The sequence below is a fragment of the Chroicocephalus ridibundus genome, chromosome 5 (assembly GCF_963924245.1).
Source record: "Chroicocephalus ridibundus chromosome 5, bChrRid1.1, whole genome shotgun sequence".
NCBI lineage: Eukaryota > Metazoa > Chordata > Aves > Charadriiformes > Laridae > Chroicocephalus > Chroicocephalus ridibundus.
Window position 1 is genome coordinate 32,172,584 of NC_086288.1, and position 22,869 is coordinate 32,195,452.

Genomic DNA, 22,869 nt, shown 5'->3' on the forward strand with positions numbered 1-22,869 from the left:
GAGGAGTATATTTTAAATTATTTGCGTCACATAAATACCCAACTGCCTCAAATACGGATCAGTGTACTTACTAAGAATACAGCCTGTCCCCAAAAAGCTAACAGATTACAACAGCAGAAAAAGCTTGTAAGTGAAACAAAAGATATTTGAGAAGGGAAGGAAGAAGAGCAAGGAAGGCTCACAGGGAAGAATTAAATTAAACAATTAATTAATTAAAATAAATTAATTACATTGATTTTTAGACAAAGACAGATTTAGATGCATAGAGCAAATACTGATCTCTATACAGTCAAATACATATTTGTACCTAAACTGTCAGGTGAAAAAAAAACAACTTGGTGACTTTCACTTAATTCAAAGAATTTAGCCAGGAAAAGCCAAAGCAAAAATCCCAAATTAACATTTTTTTAATGAAGACTCTGTAGAGCAGAAAACCATTGAATGCAGGACTTTGTTGCCCGGTAGTTGCCACAACCTGCTGCAAGTTTGCAGGCTGTGAGGCCTGTCTGGGAATTTACATTTCTGGTTGGACGGTGATGATTGACTGCTGTAGTGATTTTGGTGGACATCGCTTCACAAAAAGACGGGGAGGAAATCTGGATAGGGTATCCATTACTTATTTAAGGAGATTCCTTTGGGGGACTGATAGCCTAGGGTGCTAGCTAAATAATTAGCATCTAGGAATGAAGCATCTCTCATTTGCTTTGTCTCTATACTTCTGTTTGTTAAAATACCCCAAAAGCCTTCAGGCACAGTGGCTTTAAACATTTAAACGTACTACTGATATTATTTAATCACATCACAATTTGTATAGCTCTCTTAAAAGTAATCCACTAGCAGTGTGTCAGAGTACATTAACACAGCAGACTGAAGCACTGTGTTTTATATATGAAAACATATCTTAGGCACTTGTGAACTGCAAGTGGAAATATGCATATTGCAAAATCAGAAATTATTCTTCCGAATTGAATCAGAAATGATTTAATCTGGACTTGAAGTGTAAGTACTGCAGAATATCAGCCTATCTAGCTACTCCTATAGTAATGTAATAAAATTCATTCTGTACTCCTCAATCAAAGGGCATCACACTTGTCCAGTTATTTATTCAGTTATTTGACTCACCTTTTTAAAAGAGGTAAAGAGGTTAATAGCCTGCCTCACAGTCACATGCTTTTTAAGCAAAAGCCTGGAAAGGAAATTCTTTCAAGCCTATTAAAATTCCTGTCTATCATTTGAAAGTGGAAGCTCTGATAGAAATGTCAAAATCTGCCATAAGATTTAATGTTGAGCCGAACTTTAGCAACTGGCAACGGCAAATGGCATCAGCGTTAGGAAAATCACTCGATGTTTTAAAGTCATGAGAAAACAGAATGAAAAAAAAAAAGACCATAGAAAGGCAATGGGGTAGGTAGTGCAAACTGAAACATCAGTCCTTGGTTTGATGTGTGGTCTTAACGTAAATACCTCCAGATATATAGCTGCACCGGATTGCTGTGATGCGGCACGGTATAGCAGTGGGATGCTACTGGGTTTCCTGGTCACCTGAAGAAAAGTGGTTTCCATAGAAACACTAATATTCTTTCCTTAAACAACAACAAAGACAAGCAGTAGTCATAAAGCGTATGTTCAGTGAGTTTTAGGTACACTGTGGGACAATGTGGATAACAGTAACTAAAAGAAGGCAAGATCTTGCCCTAGCCTGCACTGTAGAAAGCCTCTTTTTTCCTCCTTTGGCTCAGCAATTTGGAAAGCATACCTCAGAAAAGGCTCTTCAACTGCACTAATATCTGTAGCTTAAATTTTTTAGATTTGCCATCTGTGAACACTAAGGACCGCTGGGGTTTGCACCTCTTTTCCTCAAACTGTGTTTCTCACATTGCTTAAACTACGCTATAGAAATCCATTCTTGATGGACTTCTTTTTTTTAATTTTGTTTTAATTTATTTGGATTTGGGGGGATTTTTTGGAGCTGAAGATAAAGGATTGGTTTTTATCTTTAAGTATCTGAAAGTCTAGTGCAGCTTACAGCTGCCATAATTTGCTTTCAAACTGGAAACAAGGATAATGGTAGTTGTCTTGCAATTGGAGAAAATATTACTACAGAAAGAATTAGTAACTAGAAAACATTGGAGCCCAAAATTCAACGACTTGAGAGTGGTGGAAGTCTTGCAATTACTGTAACTGCTGAAACAGTACGAGGCCTTACTCAAAATAAATCTGACCCCCTTTTACAGTTTGCAGTGTGCTCTGGGTAGATTACTTCCAGGCAAAGGGAGGGCACAATAGCTTTGAAATTGTTGCTGAAAATGTGTTAAATATGCATCCTGCACCTCCTAAACTAAACTTCTATTACACGTCCCTTTTCTAGTGTAGTCTTCCTTTCTCCCTGATCTTCTCCCATGCAACCCCTGTCTTCCCAACTGTCACGATGTTATCACCAGTGTTGTAAAACCTTTTTTCTTAAGCTGCCAACACTTGGACTCCCGTGGTGCATTTATGCAAATTGGAGATCTGATTGATTTTGTGGGGTTAGCAGGACTAAAATGAGAACAAAGCCTGTGTAAGAGTACCAGGCTACCTAGCGCTTGGAGAACAGGGCACAGTGCCACCGCTGCTGGTACGTTACATGGATGCACAGGGCATAGGTAATTCAAAAGATTTTTTGCCATATTTTCTCAAGGACTGATGATGCAAGCAATTCGCAGTTGCAGACATTTCCATCAGTTTCTGGTTTTACAACAGAGCTTTACATCACTATTGAAATGCTTCTCCCCCTTAACTTTTTATAGTCCAAAACCCAGTTAAAATTTTCTTTTCCTCCTCAGTATTAGTAATATCATTTCACATCAAAATCCATTTTATTGGGAAATAAGAAACAGGAATGAAATGGAAGGGCAGTGAAGAAGTGCAACCCTGTAAAGGTTTAATCTCAAACCAAACATGTACTGGTTAATAAACAGCTCAAGGAAAGCTGAAAAATTCAAGGAATAAGTGACACAAAGTGAAAGAAAGTTTTGCAGTCCATGAAATCTGTGGATTTAAACAGCTTTCTACAGCAATCAAAGAAACAGGAAAGGACAATCTTATTACATTCATCTAGTCCCAAAGGCCAAAGCAGATGTATCCAACAGGCTGTAATTTCTGACCATAAAACTTTGCTTGAATAAAATCCTGCATGTGACCTTCATACATATCACTGCCCTACAAACCTCGGTTACTCTACAGCTGAATCCCATTTAGTTATGACTCACTGCCTTATTTACTTCACTGATCACAATAAGCTTTCAAAAGCCATTACGAAGGCTTGAGTTGGTGTCTGTAAGCATACTCTGGTGACTAGCCTGAATGACAAAAAGGTTGGTTTAAAAAAAATGAAAACAAACCCCACATATATATGATTGCAATAGGAATACTTGTCAAACAAAGCAGATTTCAAACAGCATCAGTCAAATCTGTTTGTCATGCGTTATAGGTAGCCTATAGAAGAAAACATTGGATTACTATAGAGATATTATTTAAGATAGGTAAAACGTGATACTGTCAAAAAAGGAGGTAGGAGAAAAGCGCAGGATAAAAAACTGTTAGCACCAAATAAAACCAAAATGTTTTCCATGAGGTTTAAAATATTGGCAATGGATCCCCAAGGTCCCTGCGCACCTTTGGACGTGGGTCCTACCAAGCTGAGACAGCCCTCCAGATGCTGTGGATGCCTCAAGCACTGCAAACACCTGCAGAGGTTGCTCCATAACTTAGTGTGCAAGTGGAAATGGCAGCAGGGGGGCTGTAGAAACTCTGCTGCCTAAGGAAGCAGATCAGCACGAGTCAAAGTGTTACCACTGGTTCAAGTTACCGAAGGCCCTGCTCCTTCCACTTGCCTTGGGACAGGAATTACGTCAGGCAATATTAGCTGCACCAACGGAAAGCACCTTACCCCAAACATAAGTAATCAGTATTGCAAGAATACAACTTTGTGGAAAATGTTTAGAAGACAAGGAGGGTTTAGAGACTTATTAGCAGTGGATTGAAACAGATATTTAGTATTGTCTACCAAGGTAACTCAGCAGAGAATCCCACAGAAATGCACAGGCTATTGCATATTTCACATTAGCCGTTCAGCAACAATATGATCGTATTATTAATGATAAATTAAGGATGGGAGGAAATAACAGGCTTTGAACCATAAAATTTGGACTTTAATTATTAGTGTATTGAAGTAAGCACAAGAATAATAAAAGTAAGAGAAAGATAAGAGAACACAATAATTTTCTGACAAACGAGAGAAGCAATATATTTATTTCAACCAAATTTCTCACTGAAAGGAAAACACAGTCCATTAAAAAGAAACAGAGAAACATGACTCTATTCAAAATAATTACAGTTTAAGTGTATTGTAGAACTCAAAATCTTTTGCAGGCCTATCCCATCCCTATTTAATTACTGCTGTAAATTGAAGTCTTACAAGAAAGGAAGGAAAGTTTATGCCAATATGTATTATTATTGTTGTCACTAGTATGGATCTGGCATTGTAATTCCTTGTTTTGTAGTGCTAAAATACCGACTTGCTACCATGCAAAAACTGACTATCCCTACTTTCTTTCATTGTCTATACAAGGAAAACTTAAATTCCTGATTCCCTTTGTAGCATCCAACATGGACACAGCATAAAAAAAGCCAGGCACAACATTCTTCCTCTCTCACTCACATAAGCACACAAATATTTCAAGACATCACATAAAAGAGTAACTATTGTGAAGTATTTTGTCTTGAAGAAAGTAAGAGAGGAAGGAACATGCCACGTTGGACATTTCCACAGGGGTGTGTCACCGTGACAGATCTCAGCGACCAGGCTGCAAGTGCCATGAGGGCCTGGGATGCACCATCCACATGCCTCAGCCATCCTTCTTGGCCGCTCCCCTGCTCTGCAAACTCTCCCCTATGCCAATCAGGCTGGAGCTACGTACACCTGGCCATGCACCTCGCTGGTCCTTACCCCAACCTACCAACGGGGCTTGCCCTGGACTTGCCTCCCTGCCAACCTCAACCTCACCCCATCCTGATGGGTGCCTGTGCCACCCCATGATGTTGACATGCAAACATGAGTCGTACCGTAAGCCGTATGCATCACGCTCACTGCCGGCTCTCTCTGACAGCACATACACCAAAGGGGAGAAAAATTTCCCTAACTTAAAGGAACTCAATTTCACCTCCTATTTCCATGCACTATAACTTGCCTATAAATTGTCCCTGAGGGCACTTCCAGTGATATTAGGGGGCATGCCATTCACAGCTCTTCTAGGATAAAACCACTCAGCTTTGCCATGCAGTCTCATTGCTCCAATCAGAACTGTTAATGAGATGCCCTAAGGTACACATGAGAGAAATGTCAGGGCACCATAAAAATTTATAAAAACAGATTCAGAGGGAAGAACCGTAAGTACCACACAACAGATGATCCTCCCAAATTAATTATCTTTATATCCCAAAAATCAATATTAAGTATCTGAGTGTTCCTGTTTCCTTGTTTGGGAGTTACTTGCGAATTTTGCTAATAAAATTAAATAAAAGCTAGAAATAATACATGCTGTCCATTAGCAGATCATTATGAAGAACAAATTTGTAAATATCTCCTCTGTACATAATGTCTTGTTTTATCAGATCGTTGCTCATGACTTCTTGCTTTTTGAAATCCAAAATTCTAGGCAACTTTTTAAAGAAGTTTCCCTATTCCACTACAAGGGGCATATTTTAGACAAATGTAGACTAATTTTAAGTTATTATTATGGCTCTAATGCTCTAAATTAACATTTTACTAAACATTAAAATCTCTTATTTTTAAAGGCTATTCCATAGTTCAGACAAGATGAAAAAATGCCAAAATTATAAAAAAAACAGATACGGTGAATTAAAACAAAGCAAACTTCAGGCAATTTATATAATAAAGAATATAAATAAGTAGAATATAATAATAAATAAACGGTATAATTTTTGCATATTAGGCTCTACCTGATAGGTCGGTACCTGAGGCCATGGTACATCAGACTCATACCATTGTTGTTATGCTTCCAAGGAAAGGGTCACACTGTCATGGAAATGGAAAGTTTGGGCATACTGAATGCCATGCGCATTTAAGACCATGAGATTTTGCCTCATCCTAGTGTTTCTTATACAAATGGAATACAGAAACAGCCTGAGTATTCCAATGATCTTTCTCTGGTGTTTACTATAGTGCATTTCAGCTAAGTGTTTTTCCAAGGGATAAACCATGAAATATGTGGCAACAGTGCAGAGGTCCTCTTCCCTTCTCCTAATGCTTGTAAAAAATCCAATTAAGAACAGGGAGCAAGAGATATAAAGATGTGGAGGGAAGGAGGAAGGGAGGATAGTGGTGCAAAGTAACTGAAACATTACAGTGCAGCTTATACCTATATTCAGTTACAAAAAATTAAAAGAAAACACAGTAGCTGTGGTAAAATAGTTTGACAAGCAAAATTTCACAGATATATGCATGCAAAAAATGCAGTCCTTGTTCTTCACTCAAATTATGCCAAACTAAACACAGGGCACTAAAAAGGTAGTTAACATGAGGCTTTGCTAGACACGTAGCTGTATTTAACCATGCATTTACAAGAAACAGTTTTTAGTGGCAAATACTTTCTTGAACTCAACAGTATCACAACAGACATTTCCCCACAACACATTGTAATAAAATATATGTCAAATCTACATTTCAAATACTGACTATAGTATGATGTTTTCAAAAATGATAAATGTAACTTTTGCAAAAAATAAGTAATTGAATATTGAAATATCTGGTCATTAACTCCTTTGGAATGTTCTACTTTACTAGACACTCCTGCTTTCTTTAAATTAGAAATAATTAAGTTCCTTAAAACATCGTTCTGTGAAATAATTTGCAACTGCTCTTACACAATGATAAAGGAAGTTAATTGCCAAGTGTCAGTGTTAATCAATGTTAATCACAGAACACCACCTAACATTATCCATCCTGGATGAATTGGAATAAAGCTTAAATACTAACAGTGCAGAAAGTAGCTAAAAAAGATTGACCTCAGTTGCCCATTTTCCCCCCTCTAAATTCTAAAGGTATCCGACAGCTTCAGTTTTTATGTTGGTCTTTTAGATTGAAATAGATTGAATTGATTCTTATTGGAATACTTCAAAATCACTTATTTTTCTGCCTCAGTTTTATCAAGCCTAGACTGTAGCGCTTCTCATTACACAGGTCTATCCACTTGTAAAATTTAACAAAACAAAAAACTTCCTAAACTCTCAAAAATTAAGAATATCACTGATAAAAAAGATGTCATATAAGCATTAAAGACCTTTTCAATAACATTGATTTGTCAGTAGCGCATTGAAGACAAGCAGGTATTTCTTTACCTTTGATTTCACAATTATCCGAGCAACTGTTTGCATGTTTGCTGCTTAAATCTCAAGTTCTACCTCAAGTGTCAATACAGAGCAGCCAATAGTGATATAGAAAGTCATCAAAATCTTGTTTTCTTGTTAAGAAAAGTTTAATATATACCTACAATAAACATATTCTGCATCTCAGACAGAAGTTACTGTGCCAGAACAGCAACAAAACCCAAATGCTTAGGAAACAGATTTGAATCCATATTTCTAAAACTGCATATAGCTGTCTTTCCAGACAACTGCTCAGTCACACCAGCGATTTACTAATCCAGCTCAGAGGGATTTCAAATATTGAGTCCTGTTATCATCCTACCACTATCACAGGAACCCAAAGCAACATCCTCATCTCTTGTCCAATAAGTGGAGAATGACAAAGGACGGACTGAGTACAAAATCATATTGGACACAAGTGGCTTTCTGAGTCATCAGGTTATCTCTAATCCCTCCTATAAAATAGGTAACTTTTTCAGGTGTATGTGCTGAAAAGGTTATCCACACAAAGACCTATGTTTTCCAACTAAGTAAGTGCTGTTAGTTACATGAAATGAAACTGGAAAGTCATATTAAGAAGTCAAAAAGTAAGGACTAATGGTCTGATAAGATCAAAACAGCCTACAAAAGAGGAAAGATGTAAACAAACTTTGTCTGACTTTTCTACCATGTTTCCAGAGCCTCTGCTTACAAAATGGATAAAAGCTAAGTTTATAGCTTGAAGTCACTAGGCCAACACAAACCATAGCAGCTAAATCCCAAATTAAATGCAATATTTGATATTCTATGTAAAAAGAAGCCAACAAAAATTACAAGTGTCTCCTAAAGCCAGGAAGTGATCAGGGTAGTATTTTGCACGTCTCTGCAGAAACAACAGCAGGAAATCTGTTTAGACGTCCTACCTTCTTGAACAGCCTGAAACGGATTGTTGCCATCCACAAATGTCACTGAACACGTGATTTTCTCCGTTTGTAAGATTTCATCATTCTGGTTGAGATCAGCAACTGCCATTCGAAAAACTTCCTCATCTTTTTTGGCAGATTCATCAAAAATTGCCCCTGGGAAAAAAAGAAAAAAAAAAGAAAAAAAATCACTTTGCACCTTTCACCCGCAGTATCCCAAAGCATTTATCATAACCACTTAAGACATATTTTATGCTATAACATCATCACTTCACTCACTCCTGAAAGGCAGTACTCTCAACACAGAGCCCAGAAGTTACTTCACAATAGGCAGAATTTCTACATTTTGACATAATTTAAGACATAAATTGAAGAGAAGCATTGATTCCAGCTAGAAATATTGGGGAAATCTAGTTAAGCTCAAAACAAATTATCTGTATAGGAACATGGCCAAGAAATGAGAACCAATTACCTTTCCAAAGGTGCCATTTAATACATCAAATGACTGCAACAGGCCAGGATATACGTTTAACATCATGTCTAGTGACAATTAAAAAATATTAAGTTCAAATGAGGTGAGAATAAGCCTACAATAGTAGCAGCACTGGGAAAATGAGTTAGAATTGACAACCACGATCAATAGACAGGTCAGCAGCTGATATAAACTATTTCAGGTCTAATTCCTATTGGATTTGTAAAACAACCACTCCAGCTAACTGTCTCAGTCTTGAAGTCAGTAAATTAAGTTTAAGCAGTTAATTAAAATAATTTCTGCCTTTATAAATCTGACAGAAAGTGACTGTTCTGCCTTTTCCCCCAAAACATTCAAGCAGAGCATTGTAAACAGGAAACCATTAAACTCGGGAGGAGCTGGCAGAGCGCATCCAACCCTTGCACAGCCAATTCTTCAGGTGTATTGAAAAAGAACTCCAAGGCTAATCCAGAAGTTTTTAGCTTCTTTTGCTTTCTTTAAACTATAGTGTCACTTTTAGCATCACTAATTTCCTATTATTTTACATTTGCTTCTTGTAGGAACTAATTATGCAGAGATGGCTCAAATTACACTGTTATCGTCCTATGAAGAATGCTATATTGTTTAAAACCCTCAAATCAGGGCTGTTAGATTTTCAAGCACCTTCAAAGCTTTCATTTCCAGGCAGCAGAATAAAGACACAGAAGGGATGCTTCAAAAACAGACTTTTGAAAACTGTAGTAAATAATTATGAAACTTCTTCCATTTTCAGATTTATTTATTCTTAAGTGTCCATTGTCAACACAATAAACTAAGGAACTGTATGTGGTGAGGCAGCCAAAGATAATAGAAAATGCTGATCACCGGTGATTTCAGATAAATACCTGCAATCAGTGTTGAAAAGAACTGAAAAAGATCCATTTACAGGAAACGGCTACTTTAAGAGAAATAAACTTCATACACAGTGTTTATCATGTTTTTTCCACTGACCTCCAATGCTCATGTCCCTGCCAGCACCACTCATCCTACATGAGCGTCATCTCTCCCTACAATCTGACCGCTTTGACTCCAGCATTTTCCCTCCTGAAGCTGCTGCCATCTGGAACAGCTGTTCTTTACTTCTCCACCTCATTCACCTGTCATCTCTGTGCAAATCTCAGCTGAAAACATTCATTTTCTCCTTTGCCCCCGTTTCGATTTCCCTTGTTTTATCTAGCTCCATAAAGCAAAGCCACACATGGCTGAAAATACGCATGGTATGCAAGATGCTGCAAACCATGTCTTCTCTACAAAGATGACTATTTCTGTATCCAGGTAGCATTTAAGGGTACAAAAGACTTTGTCCAGTGGTGTACATTAAAACGTGTTTGTTTCTAACCTCACGGAACAGTTCAAATCAGAACCACACACGCTTCATTTTGCGGATGCAGCTATACTCATGATGCTAACATAGCCCAGCAAACATTGTTGATAAACATTTGAAGGTACAATTTTATATGGCTACTAAGTAAGAAGGTTAAAATTAAGAAGGAAAAAAAAAAGTTGGAAAATAATGATAGCAATTAGTCATATTCTATCCCTGTGGAGTAATTCTGTAACAAACACCACATGGGAAGGAAGTGAACACGCACAGGTTTCACGCACACACGCAGGGCAGCTGTTGACTATGTTGGAGAACAGCATGGCAAAACAAAGGCCTTCCAGCCAACGCTGCAGAGTACAGCTTCTTATTCTACAGCTGGGAAATGTCATCTTAAGCCTGGTTTAGTCCCCAGAATAATCCAGGCCATTTATTGAGTAGAGGATACGGAAAAGTCCAAGTTATCAGTGTTCCTTTGCATGTGCCATCACAAAAATCCCCTCAAGCCCCATAGTCCTTCCACTGGGCAGCGGAGAGCTGCTCCCAAGACAGTGCATTCACCAGTCCGGGATCAAGTTTCTCAACAGATGAACCTTCTTGAGAACTTTTCTGTTTCTTTCATGCACAGATATCCCTAATAAACTCCTATGCTTTTTCTCCCATTCCTCAGCCTGACACAAATCCTATTGTTGATGGCACATGGATTTTATAAGGAAGCAGATTAGATGAAACTCCATGCAGCCTTCACAAACGCCACTCTTTCTCGCTGTAGTGCAATTGCTCCAGTTTTGTGCTGACCACTGCTTATTTCATTTATGGCTCCATGTATCACATGCAAATTTAAAAATTTCTCCTCTAACCAATACTCCATCTGACATTTTAAACAAGCTACTTCACAGAATTGAGACATTACCCATGCTGTAGTGTAGGACTATCTCCAGAGGTAAAACAAATAAATATGTAGGCTATTACAAAAAAAGTTGTAACCATAGATCCCGCCTGAGAATCCTCGCAGGAATTAGATTGTCTTCCTTCAGAAACTAAGGCCTTATTCATTAGAGTATCTAACTTAGCTACACAAAAGCCTTTTAAGATATAACAAAGATGACACTGTTCCTTTCAGGAGATGGCAGTGCACAGCAGCACATGCATTACACTTCAAACAGCGATAAGAAATTTTATTTCATAATTGATTCACAAAGTTTAATTTCAGTTTTCAATTAAAATAGGAAAACTAAAAAAAAAAAAAAAAAACACACGAAAAAGAAACACAAAAACCCTGAATCATTTTGAGATTGTTTCTGTTCTCATACATACATTTTTAGGTCCCTGTGTTTTATTTCAATTATATTCCGTGTGTCTATATATCTTTCTACATTACACGGGTGAGAGGGTTACCTTTTTTTGCAGGTTTTCTAAAAGAATAATCTTTTCAATGAAAAGGTAAAAGGCATTTTTTGGATTGTGCTAACATTGCTGGAATATTTTGCTTTTTCTGTAGTTTCAGAAATCATCCTTTGGTTGACAGGAGTGAATTTTCTGGTGTGAAACAGGTCTATCGAAATTTTTACAGCTATCTCAATATGCAGCCCCTAATACCTTTGTATTAGGTAGGATTTTCTTTCCTTCCTGAGGCCTGAAATTACACTAAAGTTTTGATGCTTATTCTTTCAAACATAGTCTTTCACCAAGTCAAACAAACAACCCAAATGAACAAATAAAGGGTATCACACTTTAAAATTACTTCTATAGAGAGAACTACATGCTCTCTCATTTCCTCATGTACAACTGCAAAATGAGAAAACTGGAATGACCGCAAACTTATTTGGAGCATGTGTCAAAAATGAACCCTTTCGGCTATAGGAAAAAATTGTTACAGAAAGTAATGAGCAGCTGAGGAGAGAAGGCAAATTATTCCTTCAGATACTGTAAGACGTCAGTCTCTAGAAAATGATGCAACAAAACTATTTACAAAGGGAAAAAGTCTTCAAAATTATGCAAAAGTAGTTGCTGTTTGCTTTTCTTCCACCCCCAGTGCTCACCTCAGCTGAAACAGGCCTCGCATTAAACGTGTCATTTCTAACTATACTCAAGGAGTATTGCCATGATTGCATCAGCAGCCGACATGCTGACACAGCAACTACTTTGCACCAGTTTTCCCCCCATTTTATTAGCATGTCATTACTTTCAGCTTTATTTCGGAATCTGGATGAGGACAGCACAAATATAATTCTCTACTGGCTTTTTAAAAACCCTCAGCACATCAACAATGTCCTGTAGCTTAGCAGAGAATTCTTGGTGTTTAACTATCTCATTCAGACTTGACAATGTCACCAGAAATCTGTCAATTTAAACTAATACAGACCAAAACATACAAATGCTCAATAAGTTCACCAAGTACCAATGACGTCATTAGAAAGACTTTTCAAAGATCCCTCGTTCTACTGACCCATACACATAAAAACATAATGCAAATTAGATATTATCAGCTATTTCTAGAGTAATTTGCACAGCCTACTGGAATCAGCCCAGAAAATGTAAAAATGGGAGAGAAATGCGTCATGACCGCAAGGATGAAGTATGAAGAGATTTAAACCAATCAATGTTCATCTTTCTATTGACTAAGGAAGGACAAATTCCACTGCTTGCAGTGTTTTCAAGTATTGTAATTTTATTAACTATGAAAGTACGACATTTCTGGACCTCAGTTCCCCCTATTAGTCCCAGGAAATTAAGTACCTTGTTTCAAAGAGGAGGGGGAGTACATGGATTAAATGCCATTGTGATTTGAGGTCACAGTTTGATTTAGCATATAAGTTTGATTTTCACTTTATAACAATGCACATACATACCTCACCAATGAAAACAATATACACTTTGCCCAATAATTTACTAGTTCACGAGTCCAGGAATGTTTAGAGAGAAAAAGAAGAAGAAGGGGAAGTGTAAAACACAGTAACTTTTTTAGTAACTATCTCATGTTCTCAGCAGCTGCTAATTCTATGAAAACACTTTGTCCCACAGATATTGCCAGCCTGTTCCAGTGTCTGAATATAATTCCGCTGTATTTTCTCAACTGCTGCTAATACATTATTATTGTGAAGGACAAACCTAATGCAGCTGCTAGGAGAAGGGTGGCCATGCTGTTAACAGAACTGGAAGCTGAGGGGTTTGAGTCCTCATGGCAAACATCCTCTGAGACATCCTGCAGGGCTCTGAGCACATTGCCACAGGTCTAGCTCCCCCATATGAAATGAGGTTAGGAAATATTAATTTCTTGGTGCTTAAATGAATGAGACTGATATTCGAGAACCTGAGACACATTGTAGAATAAAACTCCATGCTATTTCTAAGCTAAAAGAGCATCTGTTTGGGAAATTTTTTAGGGAATCCACTAATTTTTAACTATAATGGCAAATGCCTGGCTATACCACGTACTATTGTGTCTGACTGAATGAATAGATACATATATGCAGCTTTAGAAGGTCAATTATATTATAATGGAATTATTGTCAGCAAGAACAAGAGGGACTTGACATGTTTGAGAGTCTGGCTGCGCTCATGTAGGAATTTAGAAGGTCACATACAGAAACCTTCCCTTGTGTATTCAGCTCCCGTTATCATGGTATTTAGCATGCACTAATACAGCCAGACCCTAAATTTCTCTTGTAATACATTTGGAGCTGCTGTTACATTTCTCTGTTGACTGATAGGCAAACACATGCAATCACATCTTGATTTTGTCAATGAAGGGAAAACATCAGCATGCTTTGCCTTTCTCATTTAAGTTGACTAAGTTTTAAAACCCCTTTAGAAAGGGTTTAGAAACCCCTTAGAAAGGGCACAGAGTAAGCTTGATTTTGTTGTTGCAGCACAAAGGGAGTGGAAATCCTCCATACCTTCTGTATCAGGAGGGAGTTTCCAGCAGATGTGTCCCCAGATACTTCGCACATCACACTGCGGGTGCCAGGCATGGCACAGGGCTTGGCCATCAAGGTCCCCAGCCCTCAGGGACCATGGCTGACATGGGGCAAATGTGGGACACTAGCTCAGGGCAGAGCCAGTCCCTTGTGTCTGAAGTCGTGAGCCTCGTGTGTTTGGCCCTCAGAGGCACCCTGCTATGCAACCACAGGGATTTCGGCCCCAGAGTGCATCTAGGCCAGGATGAAATTTTTGCAAACACTACTTGTTTGTTCATTTTAATTTTTCAAGACTTTCACAGCCCTCGTGATGACAGTGAAAGAGGCAAGCACAGTAGGCCTCAGAGCACCTGTGCCAGCTCATTCTGTGGAGAAGGTAATCTTCCCTTGTCCACCAAACTGTAATGGCAGGATTTCTCCTTCTATTTTATGTCTCATATTTTTACAAGCACAGGTCAAGAAACTAAACAATACGTCAGCACGAATCTTTCACTAGTTATCATTAGACATATAAAAGAAAATTTAAATAATCAGCTTAACAGAATGTATTTGCTACATTAAATCTACACATACATATGGAAGGTCCACTTGTGACTTTAAGCAGCACATGTGAGACCAGAGAATCTGCAGTGAAGTTTCTGTATTACCACTGATGCAAGAATGCTCAAGCAAAAGAAACATCAGGTCTACAGTCACTTTTTTTTCAATGGACTTTTGTAAAGGTCTACTTCTGATAGAGAAGGGTTGATATTTTTTCAAGCCACGCCATGAGCAATGCCAGTTTCTCCGAGATCACTGACGGTGGCTGACCTTAATTATACCTGTATACAGGTTGCTGCTATCTCCTTAACACATTCTTTAATCAAACACAATTGCATCAATTTTTAATCTAATGAAAAAAAAAAGCAAAATTATTAAATACACAGTCCACACCTAATCAGAATACACGAAAAAACAACACCCCAAACCCAAGAAACCCACATTATTTTCAAGGGAAGCCACCCTCCCTGTGATCTCGTCCTGCAATCTGGTGGACATACACAAACAAGTTGTACATTACTGGTATTTAAGGATTTATAAAAGCTACCCTTTTAGTTGGACACAACAATTAAATCAAACATTAAAGAGATGGTTTGGAGAATGAAAGAGTTTTCCACCATGCTTCCCCATTCACTCCCAAGTTCAGCAAATGCTTTGTATGCATGAGCCTAACTTTAGACATGTGAATAATCTCTCTCAAGTCACACCTTAAAAGGAGACTCTTTGCTGAGCTTAATATGGCACTGCCAACTTTGTATGGCACCACTTTAACCACTGCAGAAGGCACCTCTGCTCACTCTGGGAGCTACACCATAAAAATACACAGTCCATTTCTGTCCCTTTTTTAAGCGATTAACCCCCTGTTCTCAGTGCAGCTATATGGCTGGAACATCATGTAAATGATACAGAAATTCCTTCTCTTTCTCGCTTTTTGTTTTCTAACTTTAAATATTTGAAGCAAAGAGGTGAATCAGGAAGTTTACAGGTTTTTCAATCTGGCAAACTGCTAGAGGCAAAGTCTGTTTCAAATACAGTGAAAGTGAGAAAAGTGCAGTTACCATCTAAACAGAGAAAAGTCTCTCCATTCTTCTGCTGAAGCACAGTTGTTTTTTAATGTCCCAATCTCACAGTAAAACAACCAATATAGCTCTACGTGTTTCTGAAGTCTATTATGTGTTTTAAATGATTTGACTACAGGAGGGTATTCCACTGTATTACACCCTTTCTTTTTTAATTTACCTTTTTTTCCCTCTCTAGAGTATACTACCCAGGTTTTGGAAGTATTAAGGTGGCTTGACAGGTTGACAAAGAAAATAAAGACTCGGCTTTTCATGAGCTTTTCCAAACAGATTTACATATGGTGAGAGCCAATGCTTCAGGTATTACATGTGAAACCTATTAATTATAAAGCAATAATAGAATTTCTAGGAAAGCTGAAACACAAGCCTGAAGGTATGGTATCAATTGTCTTTGGATTGCCTTTACAAAATTTAATTTTGATAAGTTTAGAGGTAGTCTGGGGTCCATTCATTTGTCCATAACAGGTGCTGGATATCTGTGGAGCTCTTGGGAAATGTTGAGAATTACTGCTCTCGCTGTTCGCAGTACTAGTATGCACACTGGATTTTAATTTTTTCTGTTTAATTCTACTGCAACATTGTGGATATACACCAGTGTCATTGGGAACTATGTTCACATTTGGCAGAACAAATTCTAAGATCTTATCCTCTTATTTACACTGTTGGTCAGGCACATATGCACATGCACGAACACTTTCCAATCACCATTGATCTGTTTTAAGCTCATCCTGACAGACATTTCTAATTGTTCTCAAGTTCTAAACCACCATTTTACGCTTATATTTAATACAACCAATGGCAAAATGGGTCAAAATCATCTGCAGAGTCTCATTAAAAAAAAAAAACCAAAAACGCTATCATTTGCCGTTCTCTTTCTGAGAAGGGTTATTGTTGGCTAGAGAGTAAAAGAAGGGCAGAGGAAGGCAAAACAGTGGGGTTCTACTAAAAAATGCATTTATTCAGGTGCATTTTTTTCTATGCAACATATAATCAAAGGCATCTTAAAAAGGCATTTCTACAAAATCTCCTGGTAAATAATAAAGTCCCTTCTCAATTACTCTACATTCTCATTAACTTAAGTGATCCTTCAGTAGAAAATGAGTGTAAAAACTACTATATCAAAGGAATAACAATTGACATACATCTTGCATTTTTTATAGCCAACTAATTGATTGCACAAATTGCTGAGCCGCAAAGAATTTGTTCCTGCAAATTGAAAAATATTGCACAAACACCTGTTGTGGCATTGGAGATTGCTATCTACTTCTGTAGATGCAGCAGGGCACAATATTATAATCATATAAACAATACATTTTAAACACAGTGTACCTTTCACAGGATAAGAATTAAGATATCTTCTGTGCACTGTTCCACTATAAACTTGATGTGGTGATTAACTACAGTGATAATATCTTCACATTCATTATGCAACAAATGAGCTGATAATAATGAGAGGCTTTTCATGTTTTCTATCATATCCTTAACTATCAAGTTGGGGTCTAGCTGTGAAAAGCATCTGGTTTGGTAGATAGTATTGCCACATTATTAATATCTCATACAGAAAGTTAGTGTGATGAACATAAATTTGCTGGATAGTATTTGCATTCTTGAAAAAAATAAAAAAATAAAAAGAAACCTTATAACATACATTCAGAGCTTGCTTTGTTGTTTTAGAACCAGAGCAAACACCTCACAAAGCAATGTCAAGAAGGATGACAACTGCATCCTAAAAAAACCCCTAAATTGTTGTTAAGCATTTGTCATTGCTTAATTTCTTCTGCTCTCATATTCGTTGCTTTGCCTCAATGTGTTATTCTGCTTTGTAATTTTTGAAAGACAAACTAATGCTTTAATTAACCAAATGATGCAGACTGCTAGGTAGAGATGGAGGGAAGACTACTGCCAAACCATTTCTTTATGACGTGGAGCAGCTGCAGCACCTTGCTTCACTAGTAGCTGAACTTTGTGGAGAATGAGATTACCAATATGTTATAGATGTTGTTAATAGACAACCATATGCCTACATACACACACACACAGATGTAAAAGTGCAAAGATTACAGTGTGAGATTTTTCTGGAGGGCATTTTTCTGCTTTTTCCTTCCTATTTCACTTTAAAATTTACACAAGCTTTTTGCTCCAAATACTTTAATCATTTCATGCAGTAAAGCAGCCTGGCTTACAACACTGAAATACAGGTGTTGACACTAAAGATTGCCATTGGGAGGGTGCTACAGGAATAAGAGGTCATTTCTTGAGCACCACAGTATATAAATCCAATCATTGTAAAAAATAAGACAGAGAGGTGCCAAGTCAGCATATCATAGACTCACTGAATGGTTTGGGTTGGAAGGGACCTTTAAAGATTATCTAGTCCAACCCCCCTGCCATGGGCAAGGGCATCTTTCACTAGATCAGGTTGCTCAAAGCCCTGACTAACCTGACCTTGAACACTTCCAGTGATGGGGCATCCACACCTTCTCTGGGTATCGTAGAGCAGTACAGACAGATACCTCTTAAAGATATTGATTTCAAAAATCTATCTGACTTCATGTGTAGTGTTATGATTTCCACAGTCAAGGATTAAACAACAGGGAGGAAACCTGCAGTGAAAAACTGGTTTATGCGCCTGTCTAAAAATGACGAGGCTGACTCTGAAATTAATCCTTTTCTTAAACAGCTTTTCTATTCTTTAGAGCAGGTTCTTATTCTGCTGGAGGAGAAGCATTCAGCAAATTACACACAAACGCCCTCTTTGAATGGTAATGAGAGAAACCAAACAAATTAGTTTCATAGTCATCTAGCCCATTTTCTTGCCAAGACAGGACTCTCCTGTAGAGTGCAATTTACATTCCAGTTGAAAATTAACATATGTAACCTCTTTCCCTCTTATGTCACACATAAGAAATCTGGAAGCAATCGGTTTCCAATTTCAACACAAAAAGTACATACAAAAGTGCCCTGAGAAATAGCCACTTTCCAAAAAGGGTACAAATGACCCTGTTTCTACTAACATGTTTCTTGTTTACTTCTCATTACAGATTTTGCTGAACTAGTGTTACTCCCCTTAATTGTAAACTTCGTATTTTATCATTTTGGTAAAAGGACAATCCATGCTGCTCTAAAAGTTGCTCTCCAAATATTCAGGGCTATGGGCTCAAAGTGACTTCATGATCCTGTTGAACACTTAAATTTCTTGCCATTTTTTGTAGAAGATGATAGTGCCACATCATCTTTGTAGTTCTTACTTGTGTTCGAGAGAACAATTTCCACTTTCACAACTCATAATTTACATGTGTTTATAAAAAAAAAAAAACAGACTCCCAGAATATAACTTGCAGATAAACTGAGTTAAACTTTTTATTTCAAAAATGTCACCCAATAAATTCTGGGAATAATGCTTCCATTTCAGAAAGGGCAAATGAAGAAGCAGAGAATAAAGAAAGCTTAATGTCATTCAACAGGAGACACATCAAATATGACCAAAAAGGCCTGCTTTAAATTCCTTCAATTCTCTGCTGCAATTTGAGTTCATGCTTTATTTTTAATAACCCTACAGTTCTTCAGCAATATAAAGCTCTTTGAAAATTATAACACTGTCATATGAAATGCCTGTGAATTTACATTTCCCAAAGCCTCACTGCAAGTCAATTAAATGTAGTCAAGTTCTGCTAAAGAGTAGTTTCCAGGGTGCAATATCTGTCTGTAAAAATATTTTTTTTAAATCAAGTCATAATTTCTGATTTTAAGACAGAAGATGTATGGGAAATGAAGAACAGCTGTTTCTTCTACTGGATTCTACTATTTTTGTGCTCTTAGAAGGCAAAATTAAAAGGTAAAAGCGAGGCAACAGCTGAGCTATTTCCATCAACTGTGGATATGTCAGACACCTCTTTAATTCAAATACTCCCTTCCTCTTGCCGACATTCGTAGACTTCCTAAAATAGTGCTGTACAATGGGCTACTTACAAACCTGTGACTGAGAACCTATTGCTCTACCACTTAAAGAAATATCCATGGAAGAAATAAATGAAGCATAATGTCACCTCCAGCTCCAGGTCCACAGTTGCTTTAAACTCAAATCACCCCAAGTTCACCAATATTTTTGAGAAATTAGCCTTTTAATGAAATCTAGAGCCATACATTTGGTTTAAATTTTCTCCTGTCAAGAGCTGCTTATAAAAAGCCATATGCAAATGAATAATTATATTCCCATTTTAGAGATTAAGGAGTATTAAGCAGATGTGCGGTGACTTGCTCAGACACTCAGTAATTAGTCACCTGTCAAAATCAGAAAAATCTAATAAAAAAAGTGATCAAAGTACCTGTCTTTATTTCTATCACTTAACACATATAATCTTGGAACAGTGATATTAAAATAACACTTAGTATGCTATTATTGCAGATCCCACCTAATCTGAAAATTTCATACGAAATTTCATTGGTTTTAGGGGTTTTTTTGTTTGTTTGGAAAAGTTTAGGAGGGGAGGTTGTAGGTTTTGGGTTGTTTTCTTGGTTTGAGGTTTGGGTTTTTTTTGGTTAGTTGGTTGGGTTTGTTGTTTTTTAAGTGAAATGGCTGTAACTGAAGGTGACAAAAATCTTGCATGTAATGTCTTGAAAATCATTCTAATTGGAGCAGAGCTGATATCCAGTAACTTAGGAAAAGACTTTTTAAAAATTTTAATATCTCATTGAAATTGGGGAAAAAAAATTTGCTAGCTAGAAAGTAGCTAAAGAAAACAAAAGTTAAAATTATACAGGAAGACCAGGAAATAATATTGTGTCATTAACCATATTCAAATCTAAAGATGCAATGTAGGGAGTGGAAAATTAAAAAAAAAAAGAAATAAAAAAATCCAGAAGTGATGCTTGCAGAGGAATAAAAATTGTTGTTAATATTGAATTGATCAGTAGAGATCATGCAAGTTTGTAAGAAGCCAACCAAAGTTAGAAAGAAGCACTTTGACAGGAGCCAGTTGTAGACAGCAGATCATTTTTAGAAAAAAATCTTATTAATTTACCAAAGTCATAAAAAAGAATAAGTAAAAACCCCACTACCATGAAAAATATATTTTCTTTTTAGCAAAGCACTAGCATAACCTAAAATAATTCCTGTTACCAATGTCCTGGGAACAGATCAAGGTTTTGTTTTCTTTGAGTCAGCAGAACAGTACCTGTAAACAGGGTGCATTTTATTTTCTGTCACATTTTATAAGTACCCAAGTGATGAATGCACAGGAAAACCCACGTGAGGAGCACAACCTTCACACTATTTTTCTTGTGGTCACTTTTAGTATTAGCAACTGTCACAACTCACTAGTTTAAGAAAAGACATTTCTTATAAACTACTTCTGCAACTTTGAGAAAACTACCCCAGTAGTCACTGTGCATAGGAAATACGAACATTAAAGGAAATTGGGAAATTATTTTACAAAACAGAAGGACACATGTTATGTTGAACCCTTGAATCCAAATTCTGCCTTCCTTTGCACCTATTTACTTCAGTGGATATGTTTAGCTCTGATTTCCAGTTACTTCTGCCTTAATTGAGTCATAGAATCATTTAGGTTGGAAAAGACCCTTGGGATCATCGAGTCCAACCATCAACCCCACTCTACAAAGTTCTCCCTTACACCATATCCCTTAACACCACATCTAAATGAGTCTTAAACACATCCAGGGATGGTGACTCCACCGCCTCCCTGGGCAGCCTATTCCAGTGTCTGACCACTCTTTCCGTGAATAATTTTTTCCTAATGTCCAGCCTAAACCTACCCTGTTGCAGCTTGAACCCATTCCCTCTTGTTCTATCGCTAATTACCTGTGAGAAGAGACCAGCACCAACCTCTCTACAATGTCCTTTCACGTAGTTGTAGAGAGTGATGAGGTCTCCCCCTTTTATGGTTTGGGAAAAGAGAAGTAAACTTAGCTCACACTGAATTTGCCTGCAGGCCTGTCATATGATTAGGCAAAAAGCTTTAAAATGTGTCTACAGGTTTTGAATCTCATTATTACTCCATTGCTTAATTATTACTGCATCATTTTAATTAATTATTAGTGTATTATTACCAATTAATACAGAATGCTTTGAGTATATTGTTGCACATTTTATCTGGGAGAATGTTGAATTAATTTGCCAAATTACTGCACAAGACTACGCCAGAATATAAATGCTAATATAAGACTACGCCTAATATGAATGATTCTTGTGCCCGTAACTCATGGTGCTTGCTTTCCTTACCAGAGGTTAGTAAAAACCCTGCAAAATTAAGCACTGCTATAAGGAATCCCCAGCAGACTGTTTGAAACACAACTGGTTTCTTAGAGCATTTTTTAAAAAAATATGCATTTCTCTTGTTGGCCTGTTCCCAAGTAAAAAGAAGATATCTAAATATTCAATATTTAATAGTAATGGCAAAGGCATTTATAAGAATTAGATCAAAGCTGCAGGCATGACTCCAAATCCCTAATTTTTGGAAGTGGTTATTTCTTTACCAAAGTAATGATTTCCCATCATCACTGTACAATCATCTACTGTTTGTAACAAAGTGAAGTTTACTGTAGGATAAAATTCCTGAGGAAGAGGAAAACTATACTGCCCAGGATTTGAGAGCTGTGTACACACTACGTAACAACAGAGTATGTATACTTAACTGGCCCTTAATGAAGTCAAATATTTACTGAAGAAACACTAGCTACAGAAAGTATTCACATCTAGGTCTCCTCTTCCATACCCTGTGTTCCAGATACAATGCAATGTGAGTCTGTACTCAGATACACAGCTCTAAAAATAAACTGTAGGTTGCAATCCACAGTGTCATGAACAAAATTCAACTTCCTTCCTCTTGGAAAGGGAAAAAAAAAAAAACCAAAACAAAACTCAAAAATAGCTAATACTCTACAGAACAAAAACATTATTCATTGGATTGACAGGGCATGCAAAAAGTATTTCCCTGATTCTTGGACTGTAGAGGATTTTCTTTCAGTATTACCCTTCCAGCCTCGAGTTGTCCCAGTGAAACACCTCCTGATGGTTCCTTTTACAGGTTGAAGAAAAATAAGCCTTGTAAAGCATCTCACACACCATTCATACATATGTATTTCCACTTTTCCCTCTCTTCCTTCCCCCCCCCCCCCCCCCCCCCCGATAACATTCCTTTCCTCTTTG

The 22,869-nt window shown here is 37.3% G+C and overlaps 1 protein-coding gene across 1 annotated transcript in view; it reads right to left on the reverse strand.

Moving 5' to 3' along the window:
- GRID2 (glutamate ionotropic receptor delta type subunit 2) overlaps positions 1-22,869 on the reverse strand; it is a 765,251-nt gene that overhangs the window by 593,929 nt on the left and 148,453 nt on the right. Inside the window, exon 2 of the mRNA XM_063336608.1 lies at positions 8,331-8,486. Within this exon, the coding sequence (XP_063192678.1) occupies positions 8,331-8,486 (156 nt within the window). The remainder of the gene's footprint in view (positions 1-8,330; positions 8,487-22,869) is intronic.